The 26,240-nt window shown below is 40.1% G+C and overlaps 1 protein-coding gene across 1 annotated transcript in view; it reads right to left on the bottom strand.

Annotated features, from left to right (window-relative positions):
• Positions 1-12,390, bottom strand: part of LOC117473770 (epidermal retinol dehydrogenase 2-like) — a 48,637-nt gene extending 36,247 nt beyond the window's left edge. The window contains exons 1-3 of the mRNA XM_034119637.1: positions 12,116-12,390; positions 9,769-10,096; positions 485-616 (exon numbers count right to left, since the gene is read on the bottom strand). Of these exons, the coding sequence (XP_033975528.1) occupies positions 485-616; positions 9,769-10,089 (453 nt within the window). The 5' untranslated portion in view covers positions 10,090-10,096; positions 12,116-12,390. The remainder of the gene's footprint in view (positions 1-484; positions 617-9,768; positions 10,097-12,115) is intronic.
• Between the last annotated feature and the right edge of the window lie 13,850 nt (positions 12,391-26,240).

Here is a 26,240-nt window from a genome sequence, read left to right as displayed (position 1 = left end):
ATTGTAGAGCTCAGAGGACAATTGACTTTCACAGTACATCACTTAAATACAGGAGTATTTTTGATAAATCAAAATTCAATTCAATGCTTCAACATTGAACTTTTAACTGGATCTTTGGGTCTTCATGAAGAGAGGAAATGTACTTATTGAAGTCACATGACCTAACTCTAGAATTTCAGTTATGTGATATGTAGTTGTGGAAAAAACAAATTAGTGGAACAAACTTTAACGCTTAACTGGATTTAATCTTTCTGAAATGTATTGATGATTCAATCAAATGTAATTGTATAGTAAATTGTGTTGGAGTTCCTTGCCCTGCCTACATTTAGAACATTATTAGAAAGAAATGCCAAATGATTAAGAAATTGTATATATCTCTACAATATTGACTGATCTGTCTCTTCATCATCAATCAGGTTAAGTCTCTGTAAGAAATTATTTGGACCCAGAGGTAAACTGTGTGGGTATGTTGTGTCTGACTGACCCAGAAGTGAGCCATGGTGTTGACCTCCATCGTCTTCTCAATCAGGGAATCAGGAGCATCCATGAACTTCTTCCCCGTCACAATCCCAGCATTGTTCACCAGAATGCTGACGTCTCCCACCTCCCGCTTCACCTGCATGCAGCAAAGAAAAAGGTCAGTGATCCTATTTTGTAAAAATATACTTTCAAAGATTAGGATTAATATTAAAATGAATTTGTATTAATCCCAGAGGGGAAATTCAGTTCCATGCATAAAGAAATTCCAGATATGATACATTTGTCTCGTAATATTACCAGGCAAAAGGCTGTTGAGACCCTGAATAAATCACCATTCCAGGAATTACATTGTTTACATCACGGTTCTCAAAATGTGGGGACACAGACCCTTTACAAGGAGAACATGTTTCCATGATTAATTCTACTGATTAAAGACATGCTTACTACCATTTGTACTCTGAGTTGTCCTTTGAATATTTTGTATTCCAAAACTTCGCAACCTAAATACCAAGACCTGACAAAGAGAAACACACTTTACAACTTTAATAAAGATGAAGATATACCTTATTAATCCCAGAAGGGGAAATTACTTTTATCACTCACATTAAACACACTGGTTGATATACATGAGCACACAGAACCACATGCAGGACAGGAGAGGGAGAGTGAGGGGCAGCCAGTGTGCCTGCGCCCAGAGCAGTTGAGGGTTCCGTGCCTCATCAGGTACCAGCCTGTAGTACCTTGTACGATCAGGACGTGAACCGGCAACCATTCGGTTCAAAAGCCAAGTCCCTACAGTCTGAACCACTGCCGCCGTAAAATGTGGTCCCCTGTCCCCATTCTAATAAAAAAACTATTTTCATATTTTCTCAATTTAGCTAGTTTGGGCTTAATGTCACTTAAAAAACGGTTGTACCGTACAGCTAGCTACCAGACTAACAATCTACGACAAGAAGCAGCCAAATACCTGGCTAATAATCCATGCTGAACAGCAGCTGGCTAATAATCCATGCTAAACAGCAGCTAGCTACCTGGCTAATAATCCATGCTAAACAGCAGCTATATAATTGATAATGACCTTACTATATTAATGATATGAATGAAAGGTTATTCGGAAACTGTGATGCTACTCGTTGCTCATCACCAGCTGCAGAGAGGATTTTAACCAATACATTTTGATGTGTTCTCCAGTGAGTCACAGAGCTAACATGAAGCTAGTGGCAGCTGACAGGACCTGCCTCTGCTGACGTCTGTCATTCTAACAATGGCTTTGTCTCTGACTTGTAGCCTGATCTAAGATTAGCTCTTCTCCTGACCCAAGCAGTTACTACTTCACAAAGCGGTGAGAGGAGGTGTCTGCTTGACACTGACAAGGTATTTTACACCTGCAGAAATAATGTTGTCTGGAAAGCATCTGTCTGCTGACAGATAAAGACATGTGGTGTGCTGAGGAATAACTTTATGTTTGACTTAATCATTGTGAATGTATTAAGTTATCATCTGGTGAATAAGTGCTGTGTTGTCAGTGTTTCTGTTGTTAGTTCTATTATATAAAGCACTGGTTTTCATGTCTCCCTATGGCAGAGATGGAGTACTCGAGTCCTGGACTCGGACTCGAGTCGGACTCGAGTGCCGATTTTCGGGATTTGTGACTCGACTCGGACTCGCGCACTGATTGACGCGACTCGGACTTGGACTCGTGAATTCTCGCGCACGATGACTTGGACTCGGACTCGGACTCGTGAATTATCGCGTGCTGACTTGGACTCGGACTCGGACTCGTGAATTTTTCCCCCCATGATGACTCGCACTCAACTTGTACATTGACGCTCCGACTTGGACTCGGACTCGGACAAGTTTTCTATGGAGTCTGATGTCCTCTATCCTGGCGTGTGCACCGGCTGCGAGGCGAGTTCACGTACTGGGCCCCGCTATTCCAGTCTAAAGATGTCTAGAGACACACCCCGCATCGTGCTGTATGCTTTCACACATTCTGCTTCCACATTGGAAAAGAGCAGCGCAAAATGCTCTATGTGGAAACAATATTGAAGAGAAGGCTCCGTAACACATTACTCTAAACATCGAGTTCAGACATATAGGCTGTATTGAACACTATCATCAGAGTAACGTGATCTAATCAATACATAAAGATTCAGCCGATAACACGAAAGCATATGGCTACTTAACATGCAGAATGACGTCTTTTGCATGCTAAGTAGCCATGTGCTTTCTGGGGCTAAATCTTTATCAGTAAACCGATTTAACCGGTAAAAGTTCCTTCAAAATAAGAGTCCCGATCTTATTACTATCAAAATAAAAGTGCAAAACGAAAACTTTACCATAGGAAAATATTGGCATACAAATATAATCACTTCTCTAAAAGGTAACTCATTTTAAACATAGTTTATTTATATATAATAATAATAATAATAATAATATTAATATTAGTAATAAGCTTTATATTTGTATAGCACCTATTACAAGAATTGTAGCCAAACTGGCTTCACAGCAGTTCAATAGACAGATTAGTATAACATGACAGGATAAAAGCAATGTAGAGGAGCAGCTACATTTCAACACATATATCCACGAAGATTAATACATGAAGACTGGTGACTCGGACTTGGACTCGGACTCGAACACAGGTAATGATGACTCGGACTCGGACTCGACTCGGACACTCCTTGGGTGACTCGGACTTGGACTCGGACTCGAACACAGGTAATGATGACTCGGACTCGGACTCGACTCGGACATTCATTGGGTGACTCGGACTTGGACTCGGACTCGACTACGACTCTCCCTTGGTGACTCGGACTTGGACTCGGACTCGAAGAGTGGTGACTCGAGAGTGACTTGGACTCGTGAATTGGTGACTTGACTACAACACTGCCCTATGGTACACAGCTCAGATACATTATTCTTATTAAGCCAATCCAGATTGTCTATTAATTATCCTGCGTTACAACATTGCTTCCTGCTTTGGAGCAATGCAGTGTGAGAAAAAGTTTTTAGAGAGTACTTGTCCATGGACAAGTGAGTTTGGCAATTTACTTGTCCGAATACATTGTTCACTTGTCCAGAATGGAAAAATTGGGGCCACTGGAATCTTCTTCTTCGCCAACGTATTTTACATTTTCCCACGTTTTTTACGACACCGTAAGTGAGCGGTAAGATTTTACTGCATCACACATACGTAGGGTTGGGTATAGTTTGGATTTTAACGATTCCGGTTCTGCTTTTCGATTCCGGTTATTTTCGGTTCTCGATTCCGGTTCTTTGAGAGGGTAAAAATAAGTCCCATGACAAACTGGGAGAAAAACATATTTATGAAAACATTAAGTCAAATCTGTATTCCTATTTACAAATCACTTCATACTGTTTAATTTCTTACGGTTATTGAATACAATTATATAAAAATAATCTCTGCATTGTTTAGTTAGTTCTATGTGGTGCAGTTTGAGAATGTACAATTGGCCCAGTCTCCTCTGATGTTACACTGCAACCTGCCTGTGAGACAGAGTTCAACCACACATGTCCAACACATAGGCCTAATAACAATAATAATAATAATACATTATATTTATAGCCTATAGGCCTAGCGCTTTTCTACAACTCAAAGACGCTTGCATGCTTGCACATGTCCTGCAATACACATGCTGCAGCTGCTCACTGTTTGTAAAAGTAAATAAATACTATTTTAATTTCAATAATGTATTTTCTATACCCTGCTTCATAAACAATACTGACATCCCTGTGCTCCTCCGAGTCTGGGGGTCGGGGGATGTGAGGACAGTGCGAGGACACAGACAGGGAGGCTGCTTTAATTCATAAAGGAAATGGCGGTCAATATTATCAACATAGGAGCTAAAACGCTTAATAACCTTCATTACGTGTTAGAGAAATAACATAAGAAAGTTTGACAAAGATTATGCTGTTAAACGGGCAGCGGGTCCACTGTGTGTAGAAAGAGAGAGGGAGAGAGAGAGACGCTGAACTGCACCGTGCAGCGATCAGATGATCCGGAGCAGAGAGAGAGAGCTGCGGTCCGCGGGGCTCGGCCTCGCCTCCTGTCCTCACAACTCTTATAAATCCCGGTACCGGACAATTGTTATTTGTTCCTACTCTGCACCGAGTTTTGCTTCCCAACCCTGCCACTCTGCTACACGTCCCGCACCGCCCCGCCCCCGTCTAACAGTACAGAAAGCGGCGAGATGCATTTCCTTAGGAATCGACAAGCAGAACCGAAACTAACATTTCTAAACGAACAACTGACGGACACGGACAATTTGCGAATGAGTTCTGCCTTTTGTAAAGTGAGTTTATCTATAATTTGTCAATAAATGCGGGCTAAAAACGTCACTTGTCCACCGGACAAGTCAATTGAAAGATCTACTTGTCCGATATTGTAAATAACACGTCCCGGACGGTGGGACGTGTGTTTTTTCGCACACTGCTTCTTATGACCCACACAGCGTTTTACGTCGCTGATTTTCTCCGGAACACCGCTCACAACAACATCAATAGAGGACTGCGTCGGGTAGTTTTTAATCATACGAAACCAGATTAAATTAAAGAACTACTTCTCCAACCTTGTACCATTCTCCAGAGTGCCGTGGAGCATTGTTTATTAATGTGGTTCAGCTGCATTACTGCCTGCTGCAGTGCTGCTCGTCTACCGGAGTTTATTCCCCCGTTAACTCGCGGCAGCGGCCGCTGTAAAGTTTTCATTGTCTGACTGTCACACAAGCAGCTGATAAATATCCCCCATCCCCATCAGTGAATGTGTTTTAGTCTGAAAGCTGTTTGGCATCACAACGCTGTTATGAACGTTTCTCTGGCATTCTACAACCGAAGCTAATCAGACTATCTTGACTACTTGTTGCTATCATATTGTGGCACAAGCCGTTTTCTACACGCATATTTTACCGGCGTAGTTTTCGTTATGATCTTATTTGTGATGGCCACATGTAGCCCATGTATTTATTCCATCCGATAGCTGCAATAATATAAAACAAAAGGAAAACGTCTGCCTCTCCACAATGATCAATAACAGTGAACGGATGGTTATTAAAGTAAGGTCAAATAAACAGAATCACACTAAGCCTGGTTAGTGTTGTCTGACTTTATATAAGTGTTTTTTATAAGTGTGTGGTCGCGTTCTAGTCACTTTGCTCAGCGCTACTGCTTGTTACAACTTGTATTTGCCGTACTCGCCATGAACTGTTATTGCTCAGGTTAATCTCGACCCCCTCCAATGTAAGCGTGACGTATTTGGTTATTGGATCTTGCCGGGTTGCCGAGTGGGGCCAGCTGAGAGAATAGACCAGACTCCAGCAAAGGTAAATTGTGTCTAGAGTGCGCCATCTAGTGGGATCAACTGAAATGCCGGGTATTGCAGGAAAAAGGCAAAATGAATGCGGTCTTTACTATAATTTGGACAATTTTGTACCAATATTCGGCGGGCCGGATTCAAAAGCCCAACGGGCCGTATATGGCCCGCGGGCCTTAGTTTGCCCATGCCTGGGCTAGCGGGTACTATTTCACAGTTTTTCTGGCCCCATAAAATCGAGGTTCTTTCCGGGCCAACAACCAGGCTGAGTCGGGCTGAGTATGCTAAACTAGAGAGAGAATCGCTGGCAAGGGGGCTACAACTACAACAAGATGAACATATTTAACCGTGATTTAATTGCAATACACGTTTCAAAATGATGCCGAAGTAACAACATACTGATACCGGTTAGTAAAAACCATGAATTAATGCTTTGGGGGGTCCCCACGTCTCCTGCTCAGATATCAGCTGCTGGGCTGTAAACTTTAACGGACATGTTGACCGGCGAAAAAAAATGTTAACGGAAACTCTGCCGCACGGTTCCCTCGTCTCTTGGAAGAGGCGGAGAGGTGGGTGTTTTTCATCTGCTGGTGGACTACTGGAGAGATATACAGCAGGAGAACACGCCATCCACCGCGGAGAATAAACAGAAGGGCAACCATGGCAACCATGCTCCGGGGTCTTCTTCGCTGCTTTTGGTGGAGGAAGTTACAGCGCCACGTACAGGCTCGGCATATGTACTGCAGCTTTTCTAGCGGTTGGAGCTAAACGGAGCTGTCTCGTGTGAACAGACACTTTTCGGTGTCTATTGCGTGTGGACGGAAGCCTTTTTTGCGATTGCGTTTGCGTATGCGTTTTACCGTATGCGTCCTCGTGGGGCCGCAGCCTTAGTCAAAACACTGAATGTTTACACAACACTCATCCCTGCTTTAAAGACACACACACTCACACACACATGCTCACACACATGTGAGAAAACAACAGGGGAGTAGGAGCCTGACGCAATAGGTTAAAATGGGTTTATTATAACTAACAGGTGTTAGCTAACTTGAAGCAACAACAACAACAACAACAACAACAACAATGAATATTCCATAGCCTTGTTGCTAATTGGATTGGGTTGCTAGACTAATAGTAGCTAAGTAGTTAATCTTAGTTTTTTCCATTCATCTAGGTAACATGATGTGGAAAGCATAGTGGAGGACAATGATGAAGTGGAGTGAGAGGGGCCATATGGTGAGAATGCCAGACTACAGAGTCACTTTAAACAGCTGCTTGGAAATCATTACGAAAGCATTAAATAAGAGAGAATCGGCAACATTGCAGATGAGCTACAGGATTACTCCCAGACACATTCCCACATTTAAACCCACTACAGTGGTTAGCATGTAATAAGGGAATATATAATACCTGTCTAGCCAGGTTTTACAAAAGCTACCAGCATGGACGTCTTGCCGTCATTTGACGTCCAAAAAAAATAAAGAGTTTTTATCGCTCAAATGACAAAAAGGACAAGGACATCCCTCTGTTGGAGGGGCTTTTCATCGTCATAACTACACTGTAGCTATGTACACATGACCAATAAAAGCCTTGAACCTTGAATCTTGAATACATGTTTTGACAACTAGTGCAGAAACTGTTACGCAGCTGCAAAGCGAGAGTAACAATAGCTTTACTATTCCCTTTCCAATTATAACTAGTATTAAACATGGCGCAGGTCAAAATTGCACCTTTTGGGTTACCAAAAACAGCCCTTGAGATTGTAAATGTTCTCTTGTGCAAATAAAAGTGTACAATTATTTGTGCGTCCCCAGTTTAAATGACGCCTATGGCTACCAGTACCGACAAGTTTCAACGCTGGCCAAGAAGAAGACAGGGTGGACATTATGAGGGAGCAGGATGATGACAGCCAGTAATGTGTTATTGATCAACACAGCAGACTTATTGATGTTGTAAGCTCCCACCAGAGAGTGTGTGTGTGTGTGTGTGTGTGTGTGTGTGTGTGTGTGTGTGTGTGTGTGTGTGTGTGTGTGTGTGTGTGTGTGTGTGTGTGTGTGTGTGTGTGTGTGTGTGTGTGTGTGTGTGTGTCAGAGTTCCCGTTAGCCGGTAATTACCGGACTATGACCGGTAAAATATGCTGAAGACCGGCAAATCTAAATCTCTCCGGTCAAAATGTCTGGTCAAAATCATTTCCCTTTAGCGCAATACCGCATCAGTTGCGCCATTTATGTGACAGACAAGAAGAGTATGTGACAGACAAAAGAGTATGTGACAGACAAGAATAGTCAATTATAATGTCTAACACTTAATGTGGAGAAAGAGATGTCCTGTATGGGTTGATTGTGCGTTGATCTGTTGGTAATGCCTCGGGGTTCCCGTGGGCATGTAAACAAATGCATAATGCTGCGCTCACCCGGTTGCATAGCGACGCTTATTGTTTAGGTGTCTTTTAATAAGCAGGTAGTCATATCATTAGCTAGAACTAGCTAGATCTGATTGATATGCACATAAACGCGAGTAAAGTCTAATCTGACGGGAGAGAGAGATCAGCTGCTGCTGACGAGTCGACACGCAGCTCTGCATGATCACCTGCAGCGGTGAGCGAAACAACACACACTTCAGGTCAGAATATCACACGTAGCTATTTTAATTACCTCTCAAACTACCTAAACTAGTTATAGATATGTTTAGTTTTACTGTCGGGTCACTCATTACTGGATCCGCGAGCTGCATGATACTGGCGGGCTGTCAGGAGAGAGAGAGCGCTCCGTTTATTATTCCCCCGTTATAAATTACTGTACACTTTTGAATAATTAATCTACTATAATTAGTTTGTTTAATATCGAATAATATCAATTCGTTTTAAAGCTCAATAAATAACAAAGAAGACCTTTGACCGGCACTTTTCTAATTTTGTCCGGAAGATTTAAACTTTAACGGACATTTTGACCGGCGAAGAAATATTCTAACGGGAACTCTGGTGTGTGTGTGTGTGTCTCATAGCAGAGTATATTTTCTGCTTCATCATTAGAATATGTATTAGGGGTGTAACGGTTCACAAACATTTCGGTTCGGTATGTACCTCGGTTTTTAGGTCACGGTTCGGTACGTTTTCGGTACAGCAGAAAAAATGATCACAAAACATAAAATGTTTTTGGGGTTTTTAATTATTATTAAACTGTGAATAATGTATTCACTCAAATACAAAATATAATAAAATAAACATTAAGGTGCAGCATTTCCATGAAATGAAATAATCGCCGTTGATGCGGCTGTTTCTTTTCAAACCAGCTCAGCCAGTTCTTACTTTTGCATATTGGTGTATTTAGTTTAGCATGAGTTGAAAAAAACTGAAGGAGCATTCACAGGGATTCTTTTTTAAATTTGAATATTGTATATCGCCATTTAGCCTAAAAAAACTTTGATATAATATTTGAAATATCACCAAACCCTAGATTTCAGTAAATATTGGTCTATAAATCTTTTTGTCGGCTAGCATACCCCAACAGGCTACATAAGCTAAAAGGCTAACAGGCCAGCATGGTCAGATGATACAATGGAGATATGCTGTGTTCCAGTTGTACTGGGAAGTGGGAGTATCCGAGTTCCCAGTCTGAAATGTCAACTGTCGCGCCCTCTGAGATAGGAGATAGCTCGCCATACCCGAGATCATGATTTAAAATGGATTATCTGCATATGAACATTAAGAGAACCCTTTGATAATATGCCATTTATAGCTCTTCTGTGTTATTTGTGCATCAACTGCATATGGTTCTGCTCATCTTTATCTGTGGATATGTTGCTATGACGTTTGTATTCACAAAATAAAGTAGTTATCAAACGGTATTGCTAACAATGGGTAACCCGAGATGACTGCTACTGGAACTGGGGTGTGACTTATTCCCAGTTCCGACCCCGAATTCCAATGTAAATACAATAGTTTTCAGGAACCTTACCTGGTCTGCCACTCTGTAAACCTCGTTCTTGTCGCTGCAGTCACACAGATAGTAGTGCACTCTGCTGGCTCCGCTCTCTTTAGCCAGCCTGGCCGTTTCCTTCATCCCCTCCTGGTTAATATCCCACAACACCAGCACAGTGTTGAGAGCCGCAAACTCCTGAGCCATGAGGCGACCGATCCCACTGCCCGCCCCAGAGATCAGGACCACCTCTCCTTCTATGTTCTTCCTCTTCCTGGGCACAAACAGGTGGACGAAGGACTCCAGATTGTACCAGATGGACATCAGGAGGACTTGCAGGGTTTCCAGGATGAAATTCATGATGGATCTAAGAAGGAAAATACAGAGAACATGCATTACATAATGAGATAGCAGGCTAAACCCAAGTCCAAGGTTTAGGGCAGGAGCTCCAACAAGCTGTTTAGGACAGAGAGTGAATACACATACTATACAGAGATGCTGTATGAGAAACCAATGTGAGTTTGGAAAATTGAACAATGTAAATCTATTCTAGTAGACCTCAACAATGGAATTATGATCAGTAGAAATGGCCATGACATGGGACCTTTAATGTTTACTTTTCTCTCTGAATCAATAACAGTTTGACTCCTGGGCTTTTTTGTTAGAGATCAATATGTCAAAGTGTTTCTTTTCGACTATTTTGCAGCAGAGAAACTGCCCTGTTGTGAGTTATGGCACATATAGACAAAGATCTCTGGTCTGTGTAGTTTTCACAGGAAGTTTGAGGTAGGCAAGCATGCGTGTACTACACAGAATTAGGCAACATTTAAAGTAAAATGAGAAGAGTTAAAAGGGTTAGTTTCCAAAAGCTGGCATTATCTGAGCATTGTAGAAACACGAGCCCATATATTTTACCCCACTTGCCAGAACCTGTGAGTGTGCTCACCCTGAATGGATAAATAGATCGGCCACAATGCATCTCGTGTTGTGACATGCGCACTGAAGAGACTTGCAATTATTTGCCCTGGACTTCTGCTTTCAGACGTAGTTAATTACTATGTTATTATACTATCCGATAATAATCCAATTCAGAGGCAATAATGTAATATAATACATCATTTTATATATATATTATATATGTATATTTATATAGTTACAACCGGCCCTTTGAGTGCAAACATAATGCTAATGTGGTCCGTGATGAGTTTGACACCCCTGCTGTAGATGAAGAGAAACACTAGAAACCGGCATGTTTTTCACTTAAACATAAATTGGAATGACACAAAATAGAGCCTGGGAATGGTCCTCATTTATAACCATCCTGTTTTAAGCACTTGTACACTTTAAACTGTCGAATGTGAGGTACAAAAGAGGGTCTATGTGTGTCTCTAAGGGTCAATGAGGACAGCTATTATTTAAAATGACATTTACTTTTGGAATTGTTATGTTGATCTACTTATACATGTATCACTTTAGCACGAGATTTAACTAAATTTGCATGATTTTTACAAATAGTTTATATTCAAATTCAAATCTAAATGATGGATAATGTATAGTTACACTTTTAAGATGAATGAAACTAAAATTAATCTCAACAAAAATTGGCTGTTTGGTATATTGTAACCACTCAGCGGTGGAAGAAGTATTCAGATCTTGAACTTGAGTACAAGTAGAAGTACCAGAGTGTAGGAATACTCTCCTACAAGTAAAAGTCATGCATTCAAAATGTTACTCAAGTAAAAGTAGAAAAGTATTAGGATCAAAATATAGTTAAAGTACCAAAAGTAAAAGTAGTCATTTTCAGAATAATATATATGATATGTTTTATAATGATTGATCATGAAAGTGTTCTCAAAGCTGGTAAAGGTGCAGCTAGTTTGAATGACTTTGTATACTGGAGGGTAGCTTGTGAATTTACTCCAGGTGGAACTAAAGTCTGATTTAACACTTGATTATATTTCACATCATTCATCCACATCTGTAAAGTAACTAAAGGTATTAAATACATGTAGTGGAGGAAAAGTACACCATGTACCTCTGAACTGTAGTGGAGTAGAAGTACAAAGTAGCAACTCATTGAAATACTCAAGTCAAGTGCAACCTGGTTATCAATGAATCACTTCAGCATAAGCTTTAGCTATTTGCATGTTTTTTTTTGTGTGGAATAATATCGCGTGCGAATTAAGACGCTGGATTGTCAAAATCATGCGGTGTGTGTTCTTAAGGGTTGCCTAACACGGATAGTACACTTTCCTTTCAAATACAATACTAGTTATCACTGAGCGATAAACTAAAGACAAATATCGACTTTTTGTAAAGAAAGCAAAAAGTGGCAGATAGGACAGAGCTTGATAAAGCGTTTAATTGACAGGAGCGTCTAACTTACCGTTATGCTGTGAGCTACCGTTAGCGAGAGTTGTGCAGGGCTCCGCGGGAGGTAAATAAGTGAGACTTTGCTCACCGCACAGGCTTTTGTTACACAAGCTCTAATCAAACGTGCCTTAACGTTATCAGGGTAAAGTTGATAAAAACAGCTCGCGGGGCCGCGCACCGTGCCTCGGTGTGGTGGAGCTCGGCTGTATATACTTCCTGGGAGTGGCTCGGCCCTGTCTGTAGCCTCTGGAGTTAAAAACAAAGCAGTTAGCGCCGTTCACATCACACAGCAGCTGGACTCCTCACCGCCGACCAATGACGCGGCGAGCCGGATGTGCCATGTGACTGTCAGCCAATCCCCGCCCGTAGCGTCTCCTCTGCCCCGCAAGGTGTTCTGGGGCTTGAAGTGCCACTATACATTTTATTTTATTCCTGCTAAATGTTAATTTAATAATAATAATACATGTTATTTATATATAGCGCTTTTCCTGGTGCCCAAAGGACACTTAAATATCTAACTTTAATAACACAGAGTGTTACGTCATTAATTAGCAAACAAGAGTAAAAGAGAAACCTCAATCACAATAGTGTATTCTTTTTTTAACAAGATTATTTAAATTTACTGAATAACCTGACATTTGAAATATAGAATTGTCAATTAAAAGTGAATAAGTAATATTAATTTATGCACAAACTAACTAAAGTCAAAAACAAGCACGTACAAATCATTGCATGATGCAGGATGCCTGTGTTAATTTACACTAATACATTGTTTTTAGCTTATCAGCCTGTTTTTTGTTTAGTTTAATTTTCCATTTAATAAGAAATGTTCCCAACGAGGAAGTTAATGATTGTTGTCTCACAGTTTGTATTGTGCATTCATATAGCTGAATCTTTCTCTGACCAAATACAAACGTATCCTTAAGGCTTTGTGAGTGAAGACATTCGACTTGTTTCCCTCAAGACGTGGCTGTCACTTTGTTTGAGAGGGACCCTCATTTTCCATGAGGCTGAGCATGAACAAAAACATATATAAAAAAAAACAATCAGCAGGCAAAACTGTTGTTTTATATCAATAATATCAATTGGTCAATAAATCTTCCCTGCGTTCATTATTATTGAACATTCAGAGTGCTTATAGTTGCATGTGTCACAGGGATGTTCAGCGATAGGTCTGTAATATGTCTGTCAGTGAATATGAGTGAGTGGACTTTGTTCTGCCATGACTTTTGATCAGATGCTTAGTTTAGATAACCGCCTAAACAAATGATATGATTGTAGGAAACTGAAATCAGCCTGTGTGGCCTTTAATTTGGACTACAATGAATTTGCCTATTGTCTTGCTGTGTTTTAACCCCATGGTTACCTACATAAGCATTCATGCATTTCTTTATATTCATGGAGTTACTGTCACGTTTATATGCAAACATTAGGCATTGTGAGTGTGAGAGGGAGCTACAGTTTAGCCTGTAAACACAGATTTATGGATGTTATTATTGATAGGGACATCACTTTTCTGAATACCTAAATTGGCAAAAGCACATGCATTTTAAAGGTGCAATGTGTAACATATGCTAAAGCCACCCCGGATCCTAGTCAACAAAAGGTGAATTACACAAACCGTAGAGTAAATAAACAGATATTTAATCCTCAAATGAAGAAAATAATATAGCAGAATTATTTTTCAGGGACTCCAATAATAATTATAACTAGAAAATGCATTTCCTGCTGAAAATGTGTGCAAATGCTGTAATCTGTGAACATTTGTTGCTGAATTTAGCTGAAAATGCAGAAAAAGCTGAATATGTTATTAGTTGAATGATCTCTGTATCTGCTTTTAGCTACAAAAACCAAGTAAGTGTGTTGCTGAACTTAGCGGAGAAATGCAGAAAAGTGAAATGATTTGAATCAAATTGTTACAGCTCAAATGCATTGCAATGACTTTGTTGAAAACATGAAAGTGAAATGTTAAACTGGAAGAGTAGGAACAATAGTGAAGAAGCTTAATATTTAAAAGAAAAGGTTTAAAAAAGGTATAAACAACAAAATGTATATCCTATGAAATAGCTGAATAATGTAATAGTTTTATAGCTGAAAGTAATAGGTTTATAGCTGAAAGTAGGCTGAAGGAGTTAGATATTAAATGTAAGTAGTAGTGAATGAATATTAACAAACACCTGTGTGTGTAAGCCCAGAGATCAAAGGTTACCACGGTGACGACGTTATCAAAACACCTGTTTACGTGAGCCCGGAGATCAAAGGTTTCCATGGAGATGTGCTGTGAAAGGAGAGCCTTTCCATTTGATCTGAAGGAGAATTTTTGACAAGTTTTTGTCTCTTCATGCCCTCAAGAGGCATTTTGTTTAATATTTTTTCTTAATTCTTTTTTATTTTCCAACCTAGGAGAGGTTTTCCTACGTTTTTCATGAAACATTATGTCTGAGGAGTGTAGGGTTTGGGAATTATGGCAGGTTTAAAACATTTTTTGGGCGAATTTCAAGCTGTCCTCCACTCTGTTTTGAGATCAAAGCACTCTAGACTTAACGAGCTGCCCAATACACACTAATGTTAAAATCTGAAGAAAGCCACTTTACCAAGCTCCAAACTAAGTTAAATATCTCAAAAAGTGTAAAAGATATGAAGAATCGGAAGAACGAGTTTCATAGCTGAAGGTCTTGTGATCATTTTAAAGTTGGAATGAAGTCTCTAGCTGAAAGTATATGGAAGGAGAAGCATTTGGCGTAAGGTGTAGGTAAAAGAGGATTTGAAGGTTCCTCCCATTGACTTCCATGTTAAAAAAAGAGTTTAAAAAGCTGAATATTTCAAAAAGTATAAAATATTTTGAAAAAGTTGAAAGTTTCCCATCGATTGCTGAACAGGCTGAATAGTTTGATATTTGAATGGTTTCTGTAGCTGAAAGTATGCTGAAGTTATGGAGAGCCAAAGTATTGGCTGAAATAAGAATAAAGATTCGAAGAACTATAGTGGAATGCTATAAATAGCATTCATACTAATAAGAAGAAGACTAGAAAATGCATTTCCTGCAGAAGATGCGTGTGAATGCTGTAAACTGTGAACATTTGTTGCTGAATTTAGCTGAAAATGCAGAAAAAGCTGAATATGTTATTAGTTGAATGGTCTCTGTATCTGCTTTTAGCTACAAAAACCAAGTAAGTGTGTTGCTGAACTTAGCGGAGAAATGCAGAAAACTGAAATGATTTGAATCAAATTGTTACAGCTCAAATGCATTGCAATTACTTTGTTGTAATTTGAAAGTGAAATGTTAAACTGGAAGAGTAGGAAAAATAGTGAAGAAGCTTAATATTTAAAAGAAAAGGTTTAAAAAAGTATAAACAACTAAATGTATAGCCTCAATGTCCTGAAATAGCTGAATAATGTAATAGTTGAATGGTTTCTGTAGCTGAAAGTAGGCTGAAGGAGTGTGTGTGTGTGTGTGTGTGTGCGTGTGTGCGTGCGTGCGTGTGTGCATGCGTGCTTGCGTGCGTGCGTGCGTGCGTGCGTGTGTGGGGGCATTTGTTTTCAGAAGATATTATGATAGTGTCGTTCGTTCTTTCACTTGGGAATACACATATAGCTATGGAGTTGTCCTGATGTGTGTGAATTACATTTAATGGTCATTTGGAAACAAATGCTGGTGTCAGAAATAAAATGAACTTACCAAAGCTGAAGTAGATGGTCAACTTCATTCATTTTCTTTCCGTTTTACTGATTTCCATCGCTATAAGCTGCTCTCTCGTCTCCTCTTCACATCTACACTTTTCGCGGCACACGTACTTACAGCCAATCAGCTCTCTGAATTATGAGATGACGTTTGGTGGGTATGGCAGCACAGTGCCCCTATGGTGGAGGGAGGCTGTGGCTCAGTGGAGTTATTTAGTGCGCTGGACTTTGAATCATGGGATAGCAAGTTCGAGTCCCACTGCAGTCAGCATGTCGTTGTGTCCCTGGGCAAGACACTTCACCCTAAATTGCTCCTGTGGGGATTGTCCACAGTACTGAATGTATGTAAGTCGCTTTGGATAAAAGCGTCTAACAAGTGACATGTAATGTAATGGTGATTATTTTTTTGCCGCACACATTGAATAGAAAAATACTCTGAGCATGCTTAGTGTAGTTTTTACAGTACACGTTCATTTTAACAGCAGAGAGAGGGGCTTGCCCCACATCACTCAACACGGCTCAATAGGCACATTGTAGACACTAATGAGAAGAACGCAGACTAAAACAGCAATGTACAGACGAATCAGATGACTAAACATGATCTTAAAATATATTTTAACATGTTTTTCTTTTGCATATTTTGGGAATTATTATTTGCATTACTTTCTGCTGACGCCACTGATATTTTGTACTTTTACCTGCACTGGCTACTGTTGTTGTTCCATGTTTTGATCTATCAGAATCAGAATCAGAATCAAGTTTATTGCCAGGTACGTTTACATATACAAGGAATTTGCTTTAGTATCTGGGGTATATCTTAGAGTATACTGTATGTATATCTTAGTGTATTTACTCAATATTTTTCCTTCATTAATGTTATATATTTAGCGTAGTCTATTTATATCAGTGCTGTTGATGATTGATATATTTCTCTTGCCATTTATTCTACATTGTATTTATTCTACATTACAGTTCGTTATACACTCTGTACATTGCTCTACAATTTATTGTTTTTATTCCTTAAAAACTTTCTGTAATGAAAATAAAGTTGAATTTAAATCCAGTTGTTGTAAAGGTGATTGTCTTAAAATAATATTAGGATGTAAGACATTATGATTATAGAAGTGCAAGAAAAATAGGAATGTATAAATAAACATTTGTAAATGTATTCTGTGCTATGGGAACAATCCCCTTCCATCTCTAAAACAGAGAGTCTTTCTGACACTCCCCAGAAAACCAATGAGTTATAATATTATGTATACAAAATGTAAGTTAAGTCAGCATAGTGATCAACAGAGGTGGGAGTAAGTCCTACATGTGCAAGTCATGAGCAAGTCTCAAGTCTTGACCTACAAGTATCAAGCAAGTCCCAAGTCACTGTGGTGAGAGTCAAGCAAGTCAAGTCAAGTCAAGTCATTGCTCAGGTCAAGTCAAGTCAAGTCAAGTCATACGAAAGTCTGATGAATAAGCCCAGTTTCCGCATGTAAATCAGTTAAAAGACAGTGGTCATGAAAATGGATTTAACCCACACTATGATCTTCATTACATACACAGTTAATCATTTGAAATCTAATTTAGACCGATGACAATCATATTAGATTCATATTAACCCTAGAACTGCAGACAATATAGCTAGGATTTAAAACTCAGTTCATTGGGTTAATTTAGAAATTGCTTCAGTTTATCATCATAACAGATCAAAAAGTTCAGATTCATTTTACAATAAATCAAGGAATGATGCACTTCTACAAACAAAAACAACATAATTAAAACATTTAAACAAACTACTAAAAGTAGATGAACTACATGATTCAACAGTTTACAGTAACTTCTGATAATAACACAGGGGAAATAAACGAGGCATCTCTTTTCCTCTCCCTCTCTCCCTCTCCTGACAGCCCGTCAGTATCAGGGTTAGTACAAATGAATCCCTTGGAGGTTCTAGTGTTCATTTACCGTTTTGTCTTCTCTTTGCAATGCTTAATCGATTTGAGACCAAGTCTAACGTAGCTTAAACTTAACGTTAGCTTTCTAGCTAACACAACACATTCACGCACCTTTCTCTGTGGGGTTTTTTGTAGTGACGAATGAAGTTGGATGTTGTGGTGGTCGTGTCACTGATCTTTATGCTGCATTGACAACATAATCCTTGAATCCAAACTTCACTATTTTTGGAGTAACGCTAGCCAGGTAGTGGGTTGCCAGGTTTGCGCGCACCGTGCTATAATCACCCAATCACGTTTTTCGAAAAAAATAAACGTAATATCTCACTACAAAAACAAACGCAAATATTTAATTTTAAACAGACAAGTCCTTTCAAGTCATCTGTCTCAAGCTTAAGTCAAGTCTCAAGTCATGAATACCAAGTCAAAGTCAAGTCAAGTCTTTTATCAATGTTAGTCAAGCAAGTCTCAAGTCAAAAAATATGCGACTGAGTCTGACTCGAGTCAAGTCATGTGACTCGAGTCCCCACCTCTGGTGATCAATGCACATTATTCTTTAATAATGTCTGTAAATTCCTTCAAATATAGTTGCTGCTGTCTGTCTTTTTTGACAACATTCAATCTATTGAGCGCTACATAAAGCACGTGCCCAGTGAAGGAGAGTGTCGTGACTTCCTACAGCGTTTGTACCCAAAAAATGCACGTTTATTTTCTTGTTTGGTAAAAAAACTACTGCTACAGGATAGGAACATTTGGGATTTCTTTTGTCCTGTGCTTTAAAGGCTTTGTGATTTTGTCCAGGCTGACAATTCGACATTTTAATAATACCTTCCTGTTGTATAATAAAGTTAATATATCTCGATAACTCATACTGTTCCTCTCTCTGTATCTCACAGGCACACACCCACTGTCATCTGACACCATTTGATAAGATATGAACGTATCTTATTAATCAATCAGCCAACTTTCTCTTTTCAACATCTGGAGGCTGTGCCAGATATTAATTATCATTATTAAAATAAATATGAATTATCATCTTGCCATCAAGTCTTGATAGATGATATCAGCCACCACCAGAAATAAACCTTATTATTAACTGTTCAATCAAAACATTAAAGGGCCCATGTCATGGCCATTTCCACTGATCATAATTACATTGTTGAGGTATACTAAAATAGATTTATACTGTGCAATTTTCCAAACTCACATTGGTTTCGCATACAGCATCTCTGTAAAGTATGTGTATTCAGCAGTATTCACTCTCTCCACTAAACGGCTCGTTGGAGCTCTTGCCCCCCCCTCCCTGTGAGCCTAGTGTGCTCCGATTGGTCAGCTCGGCCACTCTGTTCTGATTAGTCAACCACCAGAGAGGCTCCGCCCATGTCTAACAGTGCTTTTTTCGGCTCGATCTGAGCGGAACATCAGTCTTATAATGGCGTCGGTACAGCCGTATATTTTATACGCTAACTAACCGAACTGTACCTACAACTGTTGTTATAGAAGAGTAAGTTATTTTTACCTGTAATAAACTACTACTGTTTGATGAGAAATCAAATCATGGTTTGCTATATATGAATGATATGTTATAGGAGCAAATAATTCAGGGAAGAAAGGATAGGCCTACTAAGTATTTCCATTAAACTTTATTTTTAGAAATGTACAAAATGAACATAAATATACATATATACACGGTATATCATCAATTCCTCCCCGTTGTCGGCATCTTGCCTATCGCAGCCGGGGCTTTTTAGGACGAGGCATCAGTGTGGTAGTCCCGTCCCCGTCATGTATTGTCCGGCAGGATACATACATGCTATCAGTGTAGCTCGGAGGAAAGCCAACTGTAATGTCCTGACCGTACGGTAAATCACCCGGAGTATACTGTATGAGTATTCCGTGTGTGAATGCAGACATTTTCCTGCCATGACAAACATGTAAGGCCATCTGCTGACATTGTAGTTGATATATTTAAACGCTAGCAACGTTGTTAGCCCAGTAAGCACTGTGTCAATGGCTTGTTTAGTGTAATAAAACCACTATGAACAAAAGCTAGTGATTCATATTAGGCTAGCAAAAACGTGTTTACAATTGCAATCTTATACGGGTAGTCTGCTACATTCATTGTAGCTGGCATAACAACAATGTTTTCCCGAGCAAACCCATGTCTAGCTCCGTTGGTTAGCTCGGTAGCATACACACTAGGAACGCCAGCTATAATGTAATTACGTTTTGCGACTGACCGTACGGTAAATCACCCGGAGTATACTGTCTATGAGTATTTAGTGTGTGAATGCAGACATTCTCCTGCTATGAGATACATGTATGTAAGGCCATCTGCTGATATTAGAGTTGATATATGGAAATGCTAGCAACTTAGTTAGCACAGTTAGCACTGTGTCAATGGCTTAGCAGTCCGACACAGTTTACACATTTAAACAGTCTTGGTAGATACCTTGTTTGATAAATACACAAATAACAATGCAAACTTACAGGTTGTGTACCCGAATCTTCCCCTGCTCCAAACGGTCCAAACAAACTAGGAATAGCATCGTCCTTCAGTTTCAAATGCTGTGCATATCCGGCCTCAAACTGGGCAATGTTTTGGAAGCTTTCGTCTGTGAAATGCCGCGCACACAGTAACGTTCTTCGAACCTCTGAAGGAACAGTGTTAAACAGAAATTTCAACCACTGACTTCGTCGTGGTTCTTCCGTCGGTAGGACAAACAGCTCAGATTTCTCCTCACATTTCAGGAAACAGGTCCTTGGCATTGGCATGACTGGATCGATTGTGAACTGAACCAGAGCTTCCAACAGTAAATGTTAGGCTGGCAGAGGGTGCGGCCAGCGCCGCTGGGTGTGGCCATAGCTCTTCGGGATTGGTCCATTTCATTCCGGGTACCGCATGACATCATGCCGTACCCGGAACTAAATAGAAGACTCAAATGGGCAGTGACGTATCTCAACCCAGTCTCACGGCATTTCGTGTTATTAGTCACGAAATTAATTTAATCTATTGATTCGTGTTCACCAACACAATTTTCACCTTTTTTTCGTGTCACACAGAACGATTTTAAATGCAATGTATTTCTATTGGTAGTATGTTTCGTGCCTGCAACACGTCTTTTTGTCCGGTCGGGTCTTGGAATACCAGAAGCTGTGTGGTTCATAAAAACATGTTCTTACTCAATATCTTACCCTAAGCCTAACCCTATCCCTTTTATTTTAAATTGTATAATGTCTGAGTTTTTTTGCCGTCAGCGAAGAAAAGAAATGGCTCAGAGCCTCAGAATACTGAAATCTGTATTTTATGTCATCTTTTTTTCCTTCTAACTTGTTATTATTTGGTGCAGGCACGAAACATACTACCAATATAAATACATTGCTTCTAAAATCGTTCTGTGTCAGAATACTTAAATCTGTATTTTTTTAAATGTCTTTTTCCTTCTAATTTGTTATTATTTACATTGCTTTTAAAATCGTTCTGTGTGACACGAAAAAAATGGCGAAATCGTGTTGGTGCACGAATCACGAATCAATAGATTAATTTCGTGACTATAACACGAAATGCCGTGAGACTGTGTTGCGTATCTCCAACGAGGCGTTTTGGGGAGGTATTTTCTGTGTTAGAGTTTTACTCGCTACAGGGTGTACTTTGAGGGTTTTGACTCTGCACACCGTTTACATGCATAAAAACCTTCATAACACACAAGGGGACGGGTAATAACCGGAAAAGCATGACATGGGCCCTTTAAAGAAAAGTTAAATTGATGTAATGATACGTAACTCACAAAGACAATCCAAGCCTGTGTGAAGGACAATCTACATCAAACATAGTGTTTGTGAAAAAGCTAAAAGACATGTGTGATGCATTATATTTGTTTCTCTGTGGATTTTGAACGGGGATAGTTAGTTTTGAGTTTTGCGGGCAACAAGGACTCACCAAGGTCTGTCTTATGCCCCTTTCAAACCAACGCGTTTTCAGCGCCGGCTCGGAGCTAGAGCCTGAAAAGTACCGTTTTTTCCTGTTCACACCGCAGCGGTGTCGCCTCTTAGCTCCGGAATCCGGTTCACTTCCAGCTCCAAAACATTGTCGGTCTAGAAGCAAGAGCTTCGGAGTTAAGAGGCGGCGTCGCTTACGTCTCTCTTACGTCGAGGCGTGCAGGAAACTAAACCCACCTCCCCTGAACATGGGTCGACTGAAGAGTCTCGTCATGCCTGCCTACAAGCAGTAGCGCTGAGCAAAGTGACGAGAAGCCAACCACACACTTATAAAAAAAAACACACTTTATAAAGTCAGGCAACACTAACCAGGCTTCGTGTGATTCTGTTTATTTGTACCTTACTTTGACCATCCGTTCGCTGTTATTGATCATTGTGGAGAGCAGGCAGACGTTTTGTTTTTTATTATAGCAGCTATCGGATGGAATCAATACATGGGCTGCACAGGTTGTCATGTCCGACTATCACAAGTAGAATCATAATGAAAAATACGCCGGTAAAATGTGCCTGTAGAAAACGGCTTAGCAAGTAGTCAGTTTAGCTTCGGTTGCTATGCTAACATACCAGAGAAACTTTCATAACAGCGTTGTGATGCCAAACAGCGTCAATTCAGACTGACACACATTCACTTAAGGGGAACTGGGGATATGTATCAGCTGCTTGTGTGACAGTCAGACAGTGAATACTTTAGAGCCGTGTGAGCTAACCCGGAGCTAACGGGAGAATAAACTCCCGTGGAAGAGCAGCCAGCACTGCAGTGGTCGGTAAATGCCGCTGAAACACATTAATAAACAATGAACCACGGCACTCTGGAGAAAAGTTTGGAGAAGTCGTTATTTAATTTAATCTGGCTTCGTATGATTAAAAGCAACACGATCATCGACCCGACGCAGTCCCCCGTTGTTGTTGTGAGCGGCGTTGGGGAGCAAATCAGCGATGTAAACGGTGACGTCATGACGCAGCAGCGGCAGCACCATCCCGGCTCTGAGTGGTGTGAACAGAGCGGGAGCAGAAAAGGGAAACTGGAGCTGAACCAGAAAAGCTCTAGCTCGGAGCTAGAAAGGGAAAAGCGCTGGTGTGAAAGCCGCATTAGAATTTTTCTTTTTTTTTTTTTACACGTTTTTCACTTCCTGTGACATCCCGCTCGTGTCTGATTCTTTTCAGGGGTTGCCCTTGTGTTTTAGCCTGCAATCGGTAGTTTTGTCCTTTTGATTCGTTAGTGCGAATGCTGTTTCCGGATCCGGACCCAGACGCCGACCTATACGGACCCGGACCTATAATCAATACATTAATTGGGGATTTCAATTTTGACGGGGCGATTCTATTTTAACCGCCGCCAACAGGGGGCGAAAGAGACGAGTGAGCGATACAGGGAGAGAAACACAGAAGAAGAGACGAGAGCGCGGCAGAGAGAAGCGGAGAGGAAAGTGAGTGAAGAGAATAATTAGTGATACAGGGAGAGAAGCGGAGAGGAGAGTGAACAGGCGTGTTAGCGGCAGACAGGGAGAGACAAATAATTACACATGGCGCTCTCCAAGAAGAGGAAAGTGGACAGTGAGAACAGAGCTTTTAACCCTGAGTGGACTCATTCATGTTCATCCTGCCCACTGGGAGCACAGAGCCAGTGTGTCTCATTTGTTCAGAGACTGTGGCGCTCATTAAAAGTGCCAAAATGCCACTATGAGACAAAACACAAAGTGTTTGACCAAACATTCCCACCCAGGTCACAAAAAATAAGCAGTCTCAGAGCCCAATATGATCAGTCGACCAGGATCAAAATTAAAACTGAATATCGTTCCAGGCTAATCAATGAGCACCTGCATGTGTGTATGAGAATGGCCCTGACACCATTTCAGCCCAGATTTAAACTCCTGGCAGGACAAGCTCAAGCTCAATTCTCGCACTGAATTAAAAAAAAGTGAGTGAGTGACTGCAATATAAGAGGGACAGACAGAGAAACTTTAAAACTGTTCAATTGTTATGATGTGTAAAGACTGATATTGTTCTATAATCGTCTGAAACTGTTAAGTCATGATGTGAAACGGTTAACAACGAAAAAGGGAAACTCAAGCTGCTGCTACACTTTTATTTATCTAAAATTAAGCACTTTTAAGATGCACACATTTTCAAAAGCTATTTTATTATTTTCTCTATTTTATTTTTAAATGCAGCCAGAGAGGAACATTACACATATCCACAGTATTTACTGTATATCTGTATGTCAATGTTAATTGACAATAAATATTGTTGTTTTTGAATTGTACTTTCTTTATTTGATTGGCAGTCAGTTGTTGATTACATGCAGACGTTGATAAAGCTACAGGCTACTTCAATATATATCACACTAATTCATAAAGCAAGTTAGACATTTTGATGTTCCGGACCTTTGCATGGGGACATTTTCTCTAACTGGACCTCGTTGAATTGTACTTCAATACCCCTGCTTTAGGGGCTCCGTACATATGAACTATAAGATATATTTTGTTTCCGTATCTTTTTCCCAAATCATAATGTACGGATATTATAACTGAATGAGAAAATCTACGCTGGATATTTTATTTAGAGCGATAAAAGGTGCTCTTGTCGGAGGTGTCATGTCCTTTCTGCTTGGGGCCCCCAGAGTGTAAATTCTTGGGAGCTCCTTGTCTAAATAGAATTACGTAGGGAATACGTTGGAATTGTTTCTCCATCCACTAGGTGGAGCAGTTATGCAAGTGAGGGTAGGGTCAGAGTTGTTGGGTTACTGTTAGGATTACCAACACACTCTCACTCCCTAAGCGTCCAGGAGCGACGCTTGGTCAGGGTCCCGTGGCGTCCAGTTGTGACGCGCCGAGGCTCCTTCAGCTTCATAAACGGACGCAAATAGCTTTCAACTGATTGCAATGTATTCCCATCGGCGGCGGTATTTGACGCTCATGGAAGCACGGCATTCGTTTGTGTCGGAGGCTGTTAAAGGCAATGTGAGCGTCCATTCCCATTGGATAACGGAGAATTGTACACCCGGAAGTAAGTATTCCCCTTACTGTCGATTGATTTGACAGTGATATCTCCACTACTCATCAACTCAAAAACACCAGATTATCCTTGTTAATTAAACGACATTGATAGGTTTTAGTGTGTGTACAATGCTTTTGTCACATTTTCCCCTTCAATTCTGAGAAACAAGTTGTTTTCTATGAGTTTTGGATGGCCGAAGACATTACATTACCCACAATCCTCTGTAGCAACCATAGACTGTATAAAACAATTAAATAATACATTATTCCGAGTGTGCTTGCTTTTCTCTTTGAAAGTCATCACATAACGGCATTGTAATACACGTTTCGGCTGCATTAAATATGACATATCTGCCGTAGTTAACTCTATGTATCCAGTGGCGACTGGTCATTAGGGGCAGGTGGGGCACAGCCCCACCTAGTGTCAGCAGAAAGTATTACAAATAATGATTACAAAAATGCAAAAAAAAAAAAAAAAAAAATATATAAAATATATTTTAAGATCATGTTTAATCATCTGATTCGTCTGTACATTGCTGTTTTAGTCTGTGTTCTTCTAATTAGTGTGTCTACAGTCACAGTGTGTGCCTATTGAGCTGTTTAGAGCCATGTGGGACAAAACCTGATTATGCCCCTTCCTCTCGCTGTGAAGTCAACGGTGACTGTAAAAACTACACTGCGCATGCTCAGAGTATTTTGTAATGAAATGTGTGTGGCAAAAAAATAATGACCAGAGGGGCACGGAGCTACCATCCCCACCATACGTCATCTCAAATCATTCAGAGCTGATTGGCTGTAAGTACGTGTGCCGCGAAAAGTGTGGTGTGTGAAGAGGAGACGAGAGAGCTGCAGTGGCGCGTCCTAAAACCAGGAAGTAAGCACAAAAAAGCAATGAGATTTCTCCAGAGGATTTTAGAAAATAGCTCGAAATAAGATCTGTGGGAAACGTACCTGTTAGATAAATGCACGTTTTGATTAGCCGGATAACATCCACATGTCTACCCTACTTTTATAATTTTTTTATCATAAATCTATGGATTAGATTTATGATAGACTTTTGAAACTACAAGAACATAAGGAGGACTTTTACAAAAAAGTAATAGAAATGTTTGTCCAGAAGGATAGGAAAATGGACTTCATCTTCAAGTCAAGGTAAGACCGCCATTTTATTGAAAATGGGATCTTACTAAGAGAGAACAATTCAATATTTAAATGATAAAATTACATTTTTTGGGTATCCTTTTGTTGAACTGTCTGTTTAAAATTAATCGAAGCATCAGACAAAAAAAGCTTTTGAAAATAATATTATATTTTGGTTTAGGTCAAAATATAATATTTGTAAACCTGAAGAGTCAGTGCCAGTGCCTCAGCAGCCATGAACCTCACTGCACGTCACTGCAGAAGCTTATATATAGACATCTAAGTTTTTTGTGCCCCACCACTTTTGTACATATAAAAACGCCACTGTATGTATCGAGCCCTGATGACAAGACTTCTAGACAAACAGGAACTGCCGCCA

Source organism: Trematomus bernacchii, unplaced genomic scaffold (genome assembly GCF_902827165.1).
Source record: "Trematomus bernacchii unplaced genomic scaffold, fTreBer1.1, whole genome shotgun sequence".
In the NCBI taxonomy this organism is placed as follows: domain Eukaryota; kingdom Metazoa; phylum Chordata; class Actinopteri; order Perciformes; family Nototheniidae; genus Trematomus; species Trematomus bernacchii.
This window is presented reverse-complemented; position numbering and strand designations above follow the sequence as displayed.